Source organism: Haliotis rubra, unplaced genomic scaffold (assembly GCF_003918875.1).
Source record: "Haliotis rubra isolate DU_JTF1 unplaced genomic scaffold, ASM391887v1 Scf189, whole genome shotgun sequence".
NCBI lineage: Eukaryota > Metazoa > Mollusca > Gastropoda > Lepetellida > Haliotidae > Haliotis > Haliotis rubra.
In genome coordinates, this window is record NW_025765880.1 from 1,179,223 (window position 1) to 1,197,479 (window position 18,257).

Consider the following 18,257-nt stretch of genomic DNA (forward strand, 5'->3'; position numbering starts at 1 on the left):
ACATTGTGCTGTCCAATATGATCAAGAAAGCTGATCTGCCTTTCAAGGTAACTGATAAAGAGCATGCTATCATCCACCTCAGTGGTGAAGCCCCCATTCTCTTGCTGGGAAGAAGTGGGACAGGCAAGACCACGAGTTGCCTGTACAGACTGTGGACAAACTTCATCTCCTACTGGAGGATAGCTCAAGAGACAGGTGCCCCCTTTCTTCCAAGGCTGGACTGGGCCTTTGCAGCGCCAGGTAATGTGTACACACATTTAAGTTAACTTTTGTGACATACAGATATGTAGAATCTATGTATCATAAACGCCATTGGTGTATATAACCATGTCAAAAGCAACCACCTATCTTTGTAACATTATTTTCAGTTTCCACTCACATGTTTTTCAAACCTATGGTGATAAAACCCCTTTCATGAGAATATGATATATCAGCTTTGAGCATGTATTTAGGAATACCCTTCAATTAAAGAATCAACTGTTGTTTTGGATGATATGGTTCCAGCTGAAGATGATGAGGATGGAAATCCTGAAGATGATGAACAAGCAGATTCTTATGAAGCAGCTGATGTCCAACCTTCCTTTGAGAGACAGGATGAGGAGGAGGACCAAGACTATGGAGAATATGACCATCTTCATCAGATCTTTGTGACAAAGAATCCTGTGTTGTGCACAGAGGTTCACAAGAACTTCTATGAACTCTGTCGAGCTTGTGATGAGACTGCAGATCATGTAGACGCTGAATACCAGGAGATCCCTCCTAGACTACAAGATGTTGAGGATCTCAGTTACCCACTTTTCCTTACATCTAAGCATCTGTTAATGATGCTGGATGGCTCACTTGGTCAACCATACTTCTTTGAAAGGGACGAGGATGGTAGTCTGGGTGTCACAGTGCGAGGATGGGAGGAACAAGGGGATGTCTTGGGTATCTCACTCATGGACCAAGACTCTGATGATGAAGACTTTATGGGAATGAACAATGACTATGATGAAGATGTTCAGCAACAAGAAGCAGCAGCTGGATTAAGACAACAGAAACTGGATCCAAGAAAGGAGGTCACTTATGAGGTATTCGCTTCTACCATTTGGCCAAAGATTAAGAAGAAAGCAAAGTATCATCCATCGTTAGTTTGGACTGAAATCATGTCTTTCATCAAAGGATCCTTTGAAGCATTGGCTACATCAGAAGGACATCTTTCAGAGAAAGACTATATTGAAGTAGGGAGAAAGAAAGCTCCTAATTTTTCAGGAGTGAGGGAAACAGTTTATCAAGTGTTTGAGAGATATGACCATTTCAAAAAGCAAAACCTGCTGTTTGATGAGGCAGATCTTGTGTCAGACATTTTCAAACGCTTGAAAAGCATGGATGAATTACCCTGGATAGTCCACCAACTGTATGTTGATGAAACACAGGATTTCACTCAGGCAGAATTAAGTGTCCTCCTTCGAATCACACAGCACCCTAATGACATGTTCCTGACAGGGGACACAGCCCAGGGGATTATGAGGGGCATCTCCTTCAGGTTTTGTGATCTCAAATCTCTCTTCTTTCATGCCAAAAAATCACTGGCAGCTGGTAACCAGACAATGCTGAATGAACCAAAGCAAGTGTACCAACTGACACACAGCTACAGATCTCATGGTGGGATCCTTGCCCTTGCCTCAGCAGTCCTGGACCTGATGGTGGAATTCTTCCCAGAATCCTTTGACAAACTGAAAAAGGACCAAGGTCTGCTTGATGGACCGCTACCATTGCTGATGGAGTCTTGCAGCCCGCAGGATCTCGCAATTCTGCTTCAGGTGAGTCTCCTTGTAGTTTTTACAGTTGTCATCGTGCTTGTGTGTCCAGGGTGGGCTGCATCAAATCCACAATGAGGTGATTATGATACGTTATTGGGTAAGGAATATGAACATTAAGTAGGCAATACAATAACATGCCAACACTTGGTGTATTATTCATCATATTCAGGGATTAACAGAATGATATATTTGACATGCTTTCTGAAAGATGAAGTTGGCTTTAGCCCAACAGAGCAAAATGTCCAAGTGTCTGCCAGACATGACCGACACCTTCTGGACTGACGTATTTTGATGCTGCTTGTGTTTATCCAGAGATGACCGGCACCTTCTGGACTGACATATTTTGATGCTGATTGTCTTTATCCAGAGATGATCCATAACACTGTGAAGATGACTGACACGATTTGAAAATTTAAAAATACGGCTATAAAAAATGTCACAAAAAACATTCTATAATTATAACATAAGATTACAAAGGCCTTGTATAACTAGTCTTGATAATTTACCGAAGCTGATTCCACAGGCAGTAATGCAAAGTAGCAGTGGAAATATGATGAAATCACCAACAATCAGGGCTGACACCATGTGTTCACTAAATGGGTAGGCATTTCCTGGCCGGCAGGAATATATTTAACAATCTCTATTATTGGTGAAATATGTTTGGGTCTTCAGGGAAACAATAGAAAAGCCTCCCACATTGAGTTCGGAGCTCACCAGGCCATCCTTGTGGTGAACGATGAAGCCAAGGAGAAGATGCCTGACATGCTGTCCAGGCACAGCATTGTCCTCACAATCTATGAGTCGAAGGGGCTGGAGTTTGATGACATACTGCTCTACAACTTCTTCACAGATTCTCAGGTATCCAACCCACCTTATTCGAAATATTAGCCTCTGCAGGTAAACTATACAGAAATATTGTAACATTGTAAAGATATTATTGTATTTCATTTCTTGCTTTACTACTTTAGTGTATCATATACAGTACAATGATATGTTTAACTAAAGCTGATGCAAATTAAATTCTAACAAATATTTTATTTGATGTTTAATGAAATGACAAAACAAGCCAGTTGTGCAATGAACTGTTGCATCTTCCTTGAAACATACTCAGACGTGTTTATATTTAGGGTTACTGATTGTCATTTGCAGTCATTTTACTTACAAGCAGTCTGTATGAAACCATAACCATTTAGTTTTAGGTAGAAGGGTTCTGTATCAATCATTTATATCAATGTTGTAGGCCACAAAAGAATGGAGAGTTGTCACCACATTCCTAGAGACACTTGCTGCATGCCCACACTATGAAAAACAAGCAGAAAGCCTTCATGTTATTGATGCAGGTAAATACATTTTTATTACCCACCTGAAGTCAGACTTATCTTTAACCCTTTTTAAAGGGAATATGTAAAAAAATGTTCTTCAAAACATTTTCAAGATATTTTGGGGAGTTTCAAAAGTGTTTTGGGGTCTTCAAGAAGTGGTTGAGGTATATATGTTAATGCAAATTTCTAAAACGTTTTCAGCTCTTCAGTTCTTGAATGTTATCGAGATATGATGACACATACTGTCATCCAGTTCCTCATCTGTGAACATGGTTAAGTAGCAAAAACACAACATATCTGATGAACTAATTATGATTCATACCAGTATCCAAGAGGTTCCAATCATTAAATTTGATGCAAGAGTGGTTAGCAGTGGATACATGTGTTCTGCATTTATTTTCTTTAGACGTTTTGAACTTGACATGACATTCACACTTAGTGAAGCTTTGTATAAAAAATTCTTAGACGTTTTAATGAAATTAGTAGTGGACCTCAACATTGATTATATGTAACTAGATATTAGACATTTGCACTTTTACCATGCTTCTAAAATCTTTCAAAGTGCATTCTGAGTTTTGTGAACCACTTGACAAGTATAGAGGAAGCTTCAACTGCATGTTCCCACCAATACTGAAACACTTAATTGAATCCATATAATGCCAAAAATACATTAATTACCTGTCATATTGTTACTGTTTTGCAGTTTAAGGGTAAATCCTTAGACATTTTTTTCATGGAACAGTTAACAACAATAACATCAATGAGGAACTTCCATTCCAGAAATGCTGACTCAGCCAAATCGACCAAGAGCACTTGCATTTGAAGCTAATGAGCATAAAATTCTCAACTCTGAACTAAAGTACCTGTACACAGCCCTGACGAGAGCGCGTGTGAATGTGTGGATCTTTGATGAGGATGAGGAGAAGCGGGCTCCAATGTTTGAATACTTCAAGGCAAGGCAGCTGGTCCGATGTATCTCCCAGTCAGAGGATGGGAATTCTGGTGAGTGGTACTGCCTGTTGTGCACTTATCTTTAGCACTAATGTTACGGTTTCTTAGAGATGGTTATGGACAGAAGAAGTAGAAGAAACTTATAAGTGGAGTAAATATTTCATTATTTGTCTAATAGACTTATGAAACTCTGTTCAGTATGATAAGAGCGGTTCCACAGTTAATATCTAGTCTACATTTGTAACCCTCATTTACTGAAGTCCGTAGCTGAAATAAATGTCAGTGAAGGCTGGAAAAGAAGAGCTTTCGTGTCGTTAGCATCTGTCACTGTTATATTGTTGCTCAAAACTGGAAGCTGGGGTGGCTGAGTGGGTTAGATCGCTGACTTTGTGTGCTGGCAATTACATGCCTTACTTGGAGAGTGTGGTTTGAATCCTGGATGTGACTCAACCTCCCAAATAAGTACTAGAATATGTACTTTACTGAGAAAGTGTAATCCCAAATATAAGATACATTGTAGTTTAGTACCTTGAAACTTATGTTGGACTTCATTTGACAGAGTTTACCCACATGGTGTTTGCTATGAAGTCATCCCCTGAGGACTGGGTGAAGCGAGGAGATGAGATGATGAGCCAGGCCCTGTATGAGGTCGCTGTCAACTGTTACCGTATGGGTGGGGACGACAACAAGGAACAGCTAGCCGTTGCCCACTGTCAGGCACAGGGGGCACTCAAGCTGAAAGACACCCCTCGGAAAATGAGGGAAGAGTTTGTGTGTTCCGCTCATAAGTTCCTACACTGCGGGGAAGTCATAAAAGCTGCAACATGCCTGCAGAATGCGCGTGAATTTGAGCTGGCGGCAAAGTTGTTCCAGAGAGTGAAGAAGTTCCAAGAGGCAGCCAGGCTGTTCCAGAGGTCTGGGAAACATGCTGATACCAGTGACTGCTATGAGAAGCTCGGATGGTACAACAGAGCAGTGGAGTTGCTAGACAAAGAGGAACTGCATGAACTTGCCATTGATTGCTTGAAGAGGTACCAAACAAAAATACAGGTGATTATTTTTTATCTTGACTTCACAGAGTGCCCCCCATGTTCAGTTGGTTGGTTTGTTGTTTAATGCCGCACTCAGCAATATTCCAGCCATGGCTGTCTGTAAATGATCGAGTCTAGACCAGACAATTCAGTGATCAGCAGCATGAGCATCGATCTAGGCAACTGGGCTATGATGACATGTTAGTCACCTCTAATGACAAGCATGGGTTACTCAAGACCAATTCAGGTCCCCCTTGTTTAGATCAGAAGTGGTTAGTATTCATGAAGGATATTTTACGAAGTTATGAAATCAGCAAAGATGTAATGGTACTGAGACAGTACAGTGCATCAATAACATCTGGGGTTAAATCTTGGAATCATGGTGCCAGAATGCAAAACATATTATCTCACATAAAGTTTGGGAATGAGTGTTTCAAATATTTTTCCTTATCCTGACTCATGCTATATTGCTTTTCTCCCTTCTCCTTCGAATGGTTAAGTGGAAACTTGAATCCCTTTCAGTTCGCTGAAGCGAATGTACAGTCACTCACCCTGGAGCTGCCTCCCCTGCCTTTCCCACCAAAACCACCCACATGACTGAAAGGCATGCAGTCCTCACTCTCTCCTTAATCACCCAAATGTATATCTTTAGGGTCCCTTTTGCGACTTATATTACTGTTTCCTTTGGATATTTAACTTAAAGGTCACATGCAACCAAAAAATCAAACATAATTAAAACACAATTATCACTTCTTCATGACATATAATATGCATTGCTGATTATGAAAAAAACAAATAATCAAAATTATAAGCGTATAATCGCAAATCAAAAGTGCAATATTTTGTACTTGGGTTTACCTCCCTCGAAACGAAGCAGCCGGGATACCAAACCCAGTCAGAGCGGGTGGGTGTGCACTCAAGTGTAACGGCTGGTTCATTAGCAGATGCTGCCTTCACGGCTCATTGTGTGTGTATATATAGAAAGTTGGGTTTTGTAAATACATGCTCATTTTGTGTATAACATTTTGCAATCAACAGACATCATAACATGTCATGTGTTCAAGTATCACACCTGCCTGTCTGTGTAATTACATAATATGACAGAGACCGAACTCGGGCCATAAATCAATGCGTTTTGTTTATGGTGTATAGCCTGATTGGTGTTAAGTTCAAATTGCATGTGGTCAGTGATCGCAGTTGTGTATTGAATATTGTCATTAGCAGACAGGCAGGCAGACACACAGGTGTCAATAAAACAAGACATTGAGTTTTGTCTGTGACAGCGACATATCTATATCACAGTTAGAAATTGTGTCAACTCTAAATAATGACATTGCTTTTAAGTATCTAACTGAGAAAGTGACTCGGTAAGAAGAACGTGTGGTGAAATAGACAAATGAAATTATATAAACAGTTTATTTACTGTCATAACATACAAAAGCTCGCCTGTGAGATATCAACAAAACATTATGAAAATAGCTCACACCAAAGCCTTCACCGAGTATTCACCAGACAGCCCGCTTCCAAGTTGCGCGAACCTATTTCACTGCGCACGTGCTATGAGCGCAGCCCAGCTGTTGAAACCAGTATTCCCCAGAAAAGTCTGGGGAAAATTAGTGAAACGTTTGAACTCCGATTTCGCGCGTTTTTTTTCATCGCGTTATTTTTCAACTTTATAAGTTGAATTTGCATTTTTGACGCTTTGTTTCGGTAAGTCCATACCGAAAGGTATCAGAATCTGCAAAGTTGTGTTTTACGTTGCATGTGACCTTTAAATTTTGCCATGAATGTTTTCTTTAGGCTATTATTCATCATATTTATGGAAACTGTTGTATAAATTTTGGTTAGTGGTTAGCCTGTTTCTGCCTTATGATGTCGTCACAGTCCCAGCCTGTGATGTCTCCCGTCCTTATGGAGGTAGAGTCAGTCTCCAGGTTAGAGGAAGTCATCTGCTAGAGAAGCTGAGCTGCAGGAGAAAAAAAAGAGGTCTTCTACTTCGGCGAAGAAGCCCTATACGTCCCGGAAGTCATCTTCCAGATTGTCACAGTTGGCTAGATCTTCAAGATCATCGGGTCCTGCTGCTACTCGACGGTCGTTGACAGAAGATCCGATGCCTGGTGCTGAAGCAGATATATCTACATACTATAACCCTCCAGTCCTTGAACCTGAGATCATCCCAGCGGCCTATGACATCCAGGGTTTCAGGGGTTGCTAACCCTTCACCGTAGACGAGACGTAACTCATCCTAGATCGTCAGGGTCGGCGAATCCTCCGGGCAGCAGCCAGCTGCTAACCTGTTATCGTTTGCTACCATGGTGACAATGTCTAGGGAGAGGTCTACGGCCTTCATCTCGCTGCAGCGTCCGACATCCCACACAGATGCATTCAACCAAAACGACTTCATTGATGACATCACAAGGAGGGTGGTCCAGGAGAGAGCGTCTACAAGTGCACTGAATAGCCTTATTCCTGCCTTACGTTGTTGTTGGAGTCAATTCCCGTAGTGTCTCCCATCTCTACGGAGATGTGTGCAGTGAATGTTGTGCTGTGTACCATCCACTACATCGTCCAGGCAGTTGATCTACACCTTGCAGCTCCTAGCTGTCATCTGATATCCTCTAGTGTTCGCAAACGCTACTGCTTTGCTGACATCACTGGAGCAGCTTATGGAGGTGTCAGCTATTGTACACGTCAACATTCGGGGTCCTGCATGCATGCCTTCAGCTCTGATGACCTTGTAGATGAAGTGGCACCAGATTCCATAGAGGCCAACTTGTTACAACACCGGTGACATCACATACTGGAAACTGATTGGTCCAGGACAGACAACTCCCCTGTCTGCGAGTCAGTCTTGCTATAAATAGTCTATGCTTCTATGTATGCTGATCAAGCTTGTCGGCAAACATAAGGGGAAGAATGGTGCATCATCACTGCATTTACCATCCTTGACGAGGTTGATGTCATCGCTGATCTCTGTTGAAGAGAAGTGCTCGAGAAGAAAGAAATGGGGGTGATCGTCTTTGTGAGTCGTGGCGAAGTCAAGATAGAGTGGCTTCCCTGTCGCAGTAGTGTAGGATGCTTCCCTTGGAAATTCCTCGGCTCCCGGACTATTTAGAGGTGTAACCTAGCCCATCATTGCATCAGTGGAGACTTCACAGTGCATTCTGCCTAGACAATGCAATCCAGGCGCATCTACAAGCAGATCAACCCAGATATCAACTGCAGTTACGATCAACCTACCGCCTGGGGAACCAATTGAAAACAGGATTAGAGCCATCCCAGGGTCTACTGTTCATTGGCATCAGGTTCCTGACCACGAAGAACTGCATCATGGTACCAGAAGACCGATGGTTGGGTATCCAGGCGAGCATACCAGATGCCATCAACACTCCACATAAGTGCATGGCAACGACACCTAGGTCTTCTCTCATTGGCACAGACTCTCACACGCAGTGGAAGGTTGCAGCTACAAATATTACAACGCTTCCTGGTACTCATCTAGACAATGTCCAGAGATTACACATGCCGCTTCAATGACGAAGTCGATGCTGCTTCAACTGACGTTCCAGCTGTTCGACTTAGCAGATGACATCAACCTGCAGATGAAAGCCAGCCACATCCCAGGGACAAAGAACATCCTAGCAGACGCCTTATCCAGACTGGTCCGTCCATCACCCACAGAATGGATGCTGCATCTGGTAACATTCCAGTTGTTAACAGTAGATCACGGCCGTCCCCTCATTGATCTGGTTGCGACACGATTCAACCATCAGGTGGCAACATACGTCTCTCCAGTACAAGATCCTCTAGCGTGGACTGTCGACGCCCTAGCCGTATCCTAGGAGGGACTGAACGCGTGAGCGTTCCCACCACCGATCCTGTTACCTCAAGTGCTACACAAGGTCAGCCAGACCAACATCCTGCAATTTGGTTGCACCTTACTGGCTGGCGAGATCCTGGTTCCCAGACCTCATGATCATAGTGTTTCACATCGAGCCAGCGCTACGACTAACAGATTGGCTGAATCTACTGATCCACCCTCACACCAAGCAACGGCACAGCAACCCAGCAGGTGTCCATCTACATGCATGGAACATATTACGCACTGTTTAAAGAGAAGAGGGTACTCCACCAGAGCCGCTAAGGCAGTGACACTGGCCTTACATCGATCTACTCGGAACCTGTATGACGACAAGTTGAGGAGCTTCAACCAGTTTGCTGCTCGCAAAGAGTTCTCAGCCATGAAAGCAACGCACCCACAAGCTGACTACCTGTGTCATCTGAGGGCTACTAGACACCTGCAAGACTTTACGCTTTCTACCTACCTAGTGGCGATCAGCTCTGTCATCACCATGGATACAAGAGATCGTTCAAGTTGGAAGATCAACAGTAGAAGTTTAGAGCTGCTGATGCAGACAACATTTGAGTTGCTAATTCAAAAGACGCTGTTTCTCCTCGCCCAACTACTGCTGCTAGAATGTCAGAAATCCACACCCTCGACTTTGGCTGTACGAGATTTGACACCTATTCAGTGTACTGCAGTCCATCTAGGCCTTAGATGGGACTTTATCGCCAAGAATCAGCTGCCTGGCCAACCGGATTGTCAGTTCTACGTTCCGGCACTATCAACCATCTTGGGTCCAGATGATACACAAGATCTATCCTTATGTCTGGTCAAAACCTTGAAAGTCTACTTGGACAGGACTGGAGGAGGAGGAAGTTCAAGCATCTATTTATCCCAGTATCACCCGCCACAACTGTAGAGGTCTCCCGAACTGTGATATCCTTTAGGATCAGTGCCCGTGATCCTATGAGCGTATAAAGCAGCAGGGTTAGAGCCACCCAAACATCGAACCCGCATGAAGTAAGAGCACTGGCCTCGACACTCGCCCTACATGGGAACTGCTCTTTATCATCCATCATGGAAGGCTGCTTTTGGAAGTCGGACACTGTGTTCAGAAAGCATTGTCTACAAGATATCGCTACTGAAGACGTATCCTGGATACACCAGTTCGGGTCCTGCCAGACGATGAGAATACTCACCCTTGTCACGCAGACTCATTGACGCCAGGCAACTGATCCATTGCCACCAGCAGAGAGTCCATGTTCCCCTGTCTTACAAGATAAGTCAGTGCATGAGTGATATAGGCTCAGTTCAGTAGTAGTCCTTACCTTAACATATTGAGCCGCGATACCAGTTTTGGTAATAGTCCTTACCTTAACCTGTGGGTCGTTCAAGATATCTAGACATCAAGGCGTTCAAGTTTATCTTAAATCCATGAAATCTATAAGATTTACTTCTATTACGCATGTAAAAGAAGGTGGTCCCCCAATAATCAGGAAAATTTGATGTGCCCCAGCCGCAAGAAGAGTTCCCAGGGGGTATATGTGCGAACGATGACGTGATTATTCAGTCACAGAGAATCTCGTTGGTGGCTGCTGACCCACCACGTGTTTCCGTCGGATTCAATATGCAATATAGCATGAGTCAGGATAAGGAAAAATATGTAATTTTTCAGGTAAAATTGGTATTTTATACTTATCCTGACTCATGATTTGAAGCCCTCCCAACCGGCCGGCCCCCTTTCAGCAGTACAGGCTTCCCTGCAAGCCTTAGTGTGGGCAGATATACGGAGAGAGTGAGTGCTGCATGCCCTATGGTCACGTAGGTGGCTTTGGCGGGGGAGGCAGCTCCAGGGTGAGTGATTGAACTCTCGCTTCAGGGAACTGAAAGGGTTTCAAGTTTCCACTTACCAGTAACCGTTTCTAAGGAGAAGGGAGATAAGTAATATAGCATGAGTCACGATAAGTATAATATCAAGTTTATCCGAAAAATTACATATTTGTCAACAAAAATAAAGGAACACAAAAATATACAGTCATGTCCATGCTATTTCTGTTAGAACATATATCTTTTACACAATTTTTTAATGTCTCTGAATTATCAAACTCTTCAATTAAATACTTTCCATAGAGCTTTTCTAATCCATTCATAAAACTGCTGAAATAACTTTGCTTCATTTGAAGAGAACATTTGATATTATCTCATTTTGTGCAGGGTCTACTGTGATAACTTGAAGTTCTGGTCAGTTATGAAGTGGTGACAAAATAACTACTAGTATTTACTCAAGATATCCATTTGTAGGAGATGAGAGGGACAGACAGGGAAATGCTGAAGGTGCTTGAGAGTAACAAGCCTGGCGCTCAGTTTACTCTTGAAATCCTCTACTTCAAACTGGTCAAATTCAACCATAAACACAGGAACAAGCCCAAGATGTTGTCAGCGTTAGACCATCTGCCCTATGTTGACCAGCTGGAGTTTCTGGAGAAGCACCAGTACCTCCATGAAGCTGTTCAGCTCATGTTGAGAGGAGGTTAGTATCATTTCTTAACAGAATGGTGCATGTTCATGTTGGTTGGATGTTTGGTTTGTTGTGTAACGCCGCACACTCACCAATATTCCAGCTATATGGCGGCAGTCTGTAAATAAACAAGTCTGGACCAGACAATCCAGTGATCAAGAGCATGAGCATCGATCCGCACAATTGGGATACGATGACATGTATGAACTAAGTCAGCGAGTCTGACCACCCAACCCAGTCGCCACTCATGACAAGCGTAGATTACTGAAGACCAGTTCTAATCTGGATATTCACGGGAACATATTCATGTACATTTCTCAAAACTGTTCACATTATGTAAGAACTACGCTCATTTTGCTCACAACTAACTGATCATTTATAATGCTATCAACACAGTATCCATCATTCCAGTATTCTTGCCACTGCTTTGTAAAAAAGTAAAGATATGCATGAAAGAAATGATTACACCGTAGTGAAATAGTATGTGTGCCTGTCATTCTTTATTAGATTTACATATTCAGAAACATAACATCGCCTTCTTCAGGAATAATTTTCAAATGTGACTGGTCAGGACTAGTGACAAAGTGTGTAAAACAAGTCAGTAAAATGTGTTTTGGCAGTACACCATGACATATTACAGCTAGTAATGTAGTATTGGGTCCATATGTTGTGGTATCAAATCAAGATTAGACAGGTTTGGACAGATTGCACTGTATTCTAGATCTTGAAGGTGACACATTAATGATCTGATCGTGATTGTGGGATTCAAATCACACATTTTTTCGTGATTATGATTCTTCGTTTACTGTGGGTTTATCAAACATTGTTGGCCACTTGTAGTGTATTTGCTATAAGTAGTTGTAACACCAACCCTATTGTACATCGTATTCTGATTATGTCATCTACACGTCATCTGCAAGAGGATGATGACGTCATGTATGGATCATCTGTTAGCCATCTGGAATTAAACACGAAGGTTGACACTACTCCCTCGTTGTGTCTTGGTGCACCTTCATGGTGTAAGGAGAGCATAAGGTCTGTCTCTTGAGAAACTTCCCACTCTTTGGTTTCGGATGGCACGTTTCTGCTCACGGATGGGGGTCTGCTTTGAATAGGTTTTGGTCAAGATCAGCATCAAACATTTTTCAGGAACAGAGTCATCTCACTGGCTCATTGAAGTAAGGCATGTTGATGCATCCTGACTGGCATGATGAATGCTGCAACTTCAAATGTTTTTAATTGAGAATACATCATTTATTACCAGTTATTGTCGTCTTTAGGTTGTAAAATTGGTGTTTGTTTCACCCTAAGAACTTGTGTTGCTTAAGGTCAAGGTCTTGAAGTAATGTGGAACAACTGAATGTATGGATTATGGTTTCATACCTGTGGAGGGGTTGCATCCAGTTTTCACAGGCTTTGAGGCACTGGGTCAAAAAGTAATCAGATTAATGTGAAATGCTGATGCCTATATCACTGAAAGTGGGACTGAGATATATTTGACTGATGTTGATGTAAAAGGTCTCTTTTCTTTAGAACTGTGTGATAACCGGTACTTGGTTTTACAGGTCAAAGTTCCCATTCTAACGTTGCTCAGATGCTTCTGCGACATGGTGCCACCAGAGATGCTCTTCACCATGCTGAAAAAGGACCTGATGTGGATGTCCGAGGGAAATGCCATCACACCTTAGCACTGGAGCTGTACTTCGAGATGGAAGAGAAATCTCAGCATGAGGAGCTCCACATAGATTCAAGCAAAAAGGAAATCGTTAGTCATTTTCAAAAGGCAGCCTCTGCATTTGAGGAAACAGAGAACAACAACAGTGCTGGAATGGCTTCTTTGGTCATAGCTATGATGCAGAATAGAATAAGTGATGCACAGAAAGCATTTGGATTCTTTAGAAAGGTCTCACCATTTGCCAATGAAGCAGGCATGGTTGAAGCCATGAAGATAATTGTTCGGTCTGTTTCAAATGGGCAACTTTCAGACTGCCAGTGGTTAGTCACTGCTATTGAGACATTGCTAACTGTAATCAGCACACTTTGGAAACCAGATAGTAGAGAAAAGCATAGCAGATGCACACTGTACTTGAAGCTGTATGGCCTTCACCAAGATGACAAGGATCCAAATCAACTAATCGCTTATCGTAGACAAAAGAACCTTTGTGCTGATGTCTTGTCAGAAATCTCCAGATGGAAGGACAAAAGAACTGTGCACTTTAACAATCAAGACATTTCATTTAAGCTTTCATTATACCTTGTTGGTGTTCTGAAAGAATGGATAAAGATCTGCAGAAACTGGCTTGACAACCATGTGTCCAGGAACATACAGTGCAGGTCATTTCAGGAAGGAAGATGTATAGGAAGCAGATCTTGTGACAACAATAAGTGTCGTCATCTGCATGAGCCCTTCATCAGAGAAACTGCTCTCAAAGGTTTAAAGGCACTGTTGTTGAAGGTCAAATTGGAAGATGTCTTACATCGTGGAGTGAAATCACTCTGGGATGTAGTTTTGAATGTCCCATCTGGAAAGAAGACCCTTAATGATGAACTCACTGCACTGACAGATGATACTGCAACATCTGCAGCATTCGAAAAGTTAATGAAGCATTTTGTCGTTCCGGAAAGCCATCACTTGAGAAATTTGACAGAGAATGAAGTAGTCATGAGAATGTTCAGAGACGCTTTGGACAGTGCGAACTTGAAAAGTTTTATTCAGGAAATGGTGAATTGCTGGTGTTGCAGCCCGTTACAAGTACAATGCAAGAGTTCAGATTGGTTTGTAAGAGCAACAATTCTGGTTTCTTTATTTAAGATCCAACACATTGACTTGAAAAAGGTATACTTTAACATCAAAAGACAACTACAAGGTTCAGATCTCCTTGATGAACAGACAAGGTATGCTTTTATTTCATTTGAAAGAGACAGTGTGATTATTCACCTTTGCGGTCAGTTCTATGAAGCCTTTGATGCATTGAAAGATGATCCTATATCATCAGTGTTTGCATATTCAAAATTTGTCAAAATCCTTGGAGATCGTAACATACCCATGCTGTTTCCCAAAATGCCTCTTTTCCTGTTTTGGCATGAGGTCTTTATAACTGTTGCACTTACATCATTTGCAAAGCTTTCATCTGAGCCAGGCAGATTTGTTTTACCGGCAACCTATCTTGCAACCCTGCCATTCGTCAGTGCCATGTTGCCACCAGGATCCAGATCAATTCAGTGGTCAATCAATTCCGTCAGTAGAGACAAAGAAAGCATCAAATCCTTTGGAGTTCACATTCAACATTTGGCTGGTGTCTTGTGTGGGAGTAAGATGAGAATGAATCTGTTTTCATACTTATTTCGCCCCAGGAGAGATTTTGATTACATAAAAGCAGAGCGGTGCCTCATCCTGGCTCTGGTAGTTCTTGCTAATGTGGGACTTTTGCTGGATCCACCAGTTGAGGTGCCACTGATGGAAGCTCTAATGAGGCTGGAACTCCCAGAAGATGCTCCAACAAGACTTAAGAATGGTCTTCAATCCATAAAGAAATCTCATGGAATAGCTGACCTTGTGGATGTTCTTCAGAGGATGCTGAAAGAAAGAGAAGATGAATATCTGCTTCTTTGTGAGTGGAAGTGGAATCCACAGAGAAAAGAAGGTATCCAGCACCAGCAGCTGAAGTCTCTTGGTATGTTCCCATCAGCATTTGTAAACTTTGTACACACCTTGCCTCATGCAGAACATGAGAAAGAAAACAAAGCAGCTAGAGTGCTTCTCAGACGACACATAGAAACGGGGAATCTGAAGCAAAGTTGTGAAAAGCAAATGTTAAAAGACAAGCATTATCACTCTGAAGGTGATGTACTGGGTGAATGGAGTGCAACAAATGAGGAAGACATTAGTAGCAATGCAGAAGAAGCTCAAAGAGAGAAGGATGAATTCATTAACTATCTTCCGGAAGAACAAGAAGACAGATCAGCGAGGGTCCTGCAGCGCTTCTTCAGGAACCTGACTCTCAGAGGACACATAGAAACGGGGAATCTGAAGCAGAGATGTGAACAGCAAATGTTGAAAGAGCAGCATTATCACTCTGAAGGTCATGTACCACATGAAGATTGTGCAACAAATGAGGAAGAAATCAGTATCAGTGCAGAAGAAGCTCAAAGAGAGAAGGATGAATTTGATAAGTATCTTCGGGAAGAACAAGAAGACAGATCAGCGAGGGTCCTTCAGCGCTTCTTCAGGAGGTTAACCTTCACAGGGAGAATTGAAGGAGGAAATATCAGAGAGAAAGATGTCAACAACAACAACTTAAGGAAATATTCTCATTCTATGACATTACAGAGGATCAGTGTGGAGTTTGCAGGGCATCGTTCAAAGCAGAAGAAACTGACAAACCATCATTTGAGTCTGATTTGAACCAATTGGGTACAATGGTGGAAATGATACCGAAGGAAGAAGGCACTCAGCCTGAAGTTTTCGAGGATCTCATGGACCAGCAGAAGACATCACAGAAGCTGAGGGAGGAACATTTGTCATCCCAGATTCACAAAGGGAATATGATGAATTTCAATGTTTTTAAAAAACTGTACAAAGAATACTTTGTATCCAAAATGTCTCAAATTCAGACATTCGTGGAAAAAATGAGAAAAGGTGAAATATGTATGAATATGGCAGCTGTTCATCTTGCACTCTTGGAGTTTATGATGCGGGATGTGCAAGTGCCATATCAAGGTAGTTTTGATGAATGCAAGTGGGACCTGGTATGGGAGCTGAAGTCCAAGGTTATTCCATTGTGTCTGTACTACAACAAAGTCTCTGAAGAACTGGAAATGATGAAAAAACAATCAATGGTGAGATATCATACAGTTCTGATTCCCATCTAGGGTAAATAAATATTCTGAATTTCAGCTGGAGTTATAGTTCATTGATAATTTTACAGGAAGCATTAGCATATCCTTTTCAGTTCCTTAAGTATCAGAATATTAAATGGGGCAGTGGGGTAGCCTAGTGGTTACCCTAGTGGTGCACTAGTTAAAAACTACTAAAACTAAAACTACTCCATTTTAGGTACATGCACAGCAACAGCCACAGCTAGCATCAGGAGACAGCAGTTCCATCCCAGACATAACAATACAACCTATGGGAACAGAACATGTCAAGGACGAACTGTTGGACGTTGCTTATGAGGACAGTCCTGGAGTGGCTCCAGCGGATGCTGAACAAGGGCAACAGAGACAGAATAGAGATGATGTACGCCAAGGTCATGGCAATCCCATGGCCACGGGTGATGACAAGAGAGGAGCAGGCTATGGCCGAGGAGGAGCTTCACAACAGTATGGAAGAGATAATGGTGGGTACAGACGTGAAAACAACCGAAGACAACATGAAAACAACCGAAGACAACAAGGACACAGGGGAGGTCCAGGAGTCTATCATAGAGGTGGTCAGGGAAACAGAGGGCCACATGAATACTATGGAAGAGGTAATCAACAACGTGGGGCGGGCGGTTTCCGCAGAGGGTATGGAGGAGGTCGTGGCAGAGGAGGTCCTGCTGGTCAGGGTCGAGGCAGGGGACATTATCAGTTTCCAAATCCTGCACCAAGACACCAAAGACAACAACAGCTCCAACAGTTCCAGGAACAACGATACCAGACAATACGTTACTGATAAGATTCCCAGATATTGAGACATCTGGCATACAGTAAGAAGTTGATTCTGTGAATGAAGCGATGGAGCCTAGTTATTCCTGCTGAGGACAACTGAAGTCTCCTCCAGGCTGAAGTGAATATGCAGTTGTGATTCTTTTTTGTTCACCAGGTTGCAGAATTGTTTTATCTTGTGTTGTTGCTTTCGTGGTAGACATAGGTCTACACATAGATAGATACATTTTGAAACTATCGAGTGAATGTGAATGGAGATGGCTTTAATGCACATTATCAGATGCGATTATTACAGATGTAATGTTCAGACACCATAATGTTTTTTTACTTAAAAGTGTACTGGGTGCTGATCACATGGAGCTCATATGATTATATACAGAGTTCAAACTTCTCACAAAGATTGTTGCGTCATCATTGGCCCAATGTAACACCTTTTCTTCATGTCTGTGATCAATTTGTGTGATAAGATATTTTCATGGTTAACTCCAAAGTAATTTGTCTAAACATTGTATAACATTATGATTTGAATTGAAACAAGATCATGTTATCCTTATTGAGATTGTCAATTAGCATTTGGACCATTACACACATTGTAAGTTCAGTCATAATGGTCTTTTAGAGTTTGTGACCTATACAATGACATGATTTGGAAATAAGATGACCTTCATTATCATGTACATTTCAGTCTATATAAGGAGAATGTAATACTGACCTTGGGATCTTTGCAATCATATTGTAAAGGATTTCTCAGAAGGTTTAATCAAATATCACAACCAGAGCATTAATAGTCATTTCTTCCTTCTGATCAGCCAAATTTGCAGCATATAGTTGAACTTGATATGTCTAACTATATCTTGTTATTGTTTCTTTGTCAAATGAAACCTGTGTGACCTCATGAGACTACTAATGACCCTTCAATGGTGTCACAATATATTCACATGTTTGTGTAAATGTTGGGGTATCAGATTCATTTATGTGGGTATGCCCACAACATATTCTGACATTACCAGTAGTTTGGACATTCCATATTGCATCATCATCCAGGTCTATTGTATGTTATGCAATACTTATATTTTTACAGCTTCCTAGATGTTTTTTTAGCAAATTTGTAGGTTTGAACTTGTGTTTTTGCTGTCAGTT

At 42.0% G+C, this 18,257-nt stretch overlaps 1 protein-coding gene across 1 annotated transcript; it reads left to right on the forward strand.

The window, feature by feature from the left end:
• Positions 1-17: 17 nt before the first annotated feature.
• Positions 18-15,902, forward strand: LOC124274231 (TPR and ankyrin repeat-containing protein 1-like). Its single transcript, XM_046709570.1, has 8 exons — positions 18-240; positions 505-1,802; positions 2,475-2,660; positions 3,043-3,142; positions 3,905-4,126; positions 4,635-5,125; positions 11,252-11,480; positions 13,034-15,902. The coding sequence occupies exons 1-8, from the start codon at positions 18-20 to the stop codon at positions 15,871-15,873; spliced, it is 5,589 nt and encodes a 1,862-aa protein (XP_046565526.1). The 3' UTR covers positions 15,874-15,902.
• Positions 15,903-18,257: the final 2,355 nt, after the last annotated feature.

What these genes read in the sequence shown, in the direction of transcription:
- LOC124274231 (XM_046709570.1), top strand. Translation starts at nt 18, where the DNA reads ATGATCAAGAAAGCTGATCTGCCTTTCAAGGTAACTGATAAAGAGCAT. An exon ending in CTGGGCCTTTGCAGCGCCAG is followed by an intron (nt 241 to 504) that starts GTAATGTGTACA and finishes ATATGGTTCCAG; the next exon opens with CTGAAGATGATGAGGATGGA. An exon ending in GTCAGAGGATGGGAATTCTG is followed by an intron (nt 4,127 to 4,634) that starts GTGAGTGGTACT and finishes TTCATTTGACAG; the next exon opens with AGTTTACCCACATGGTGTTT.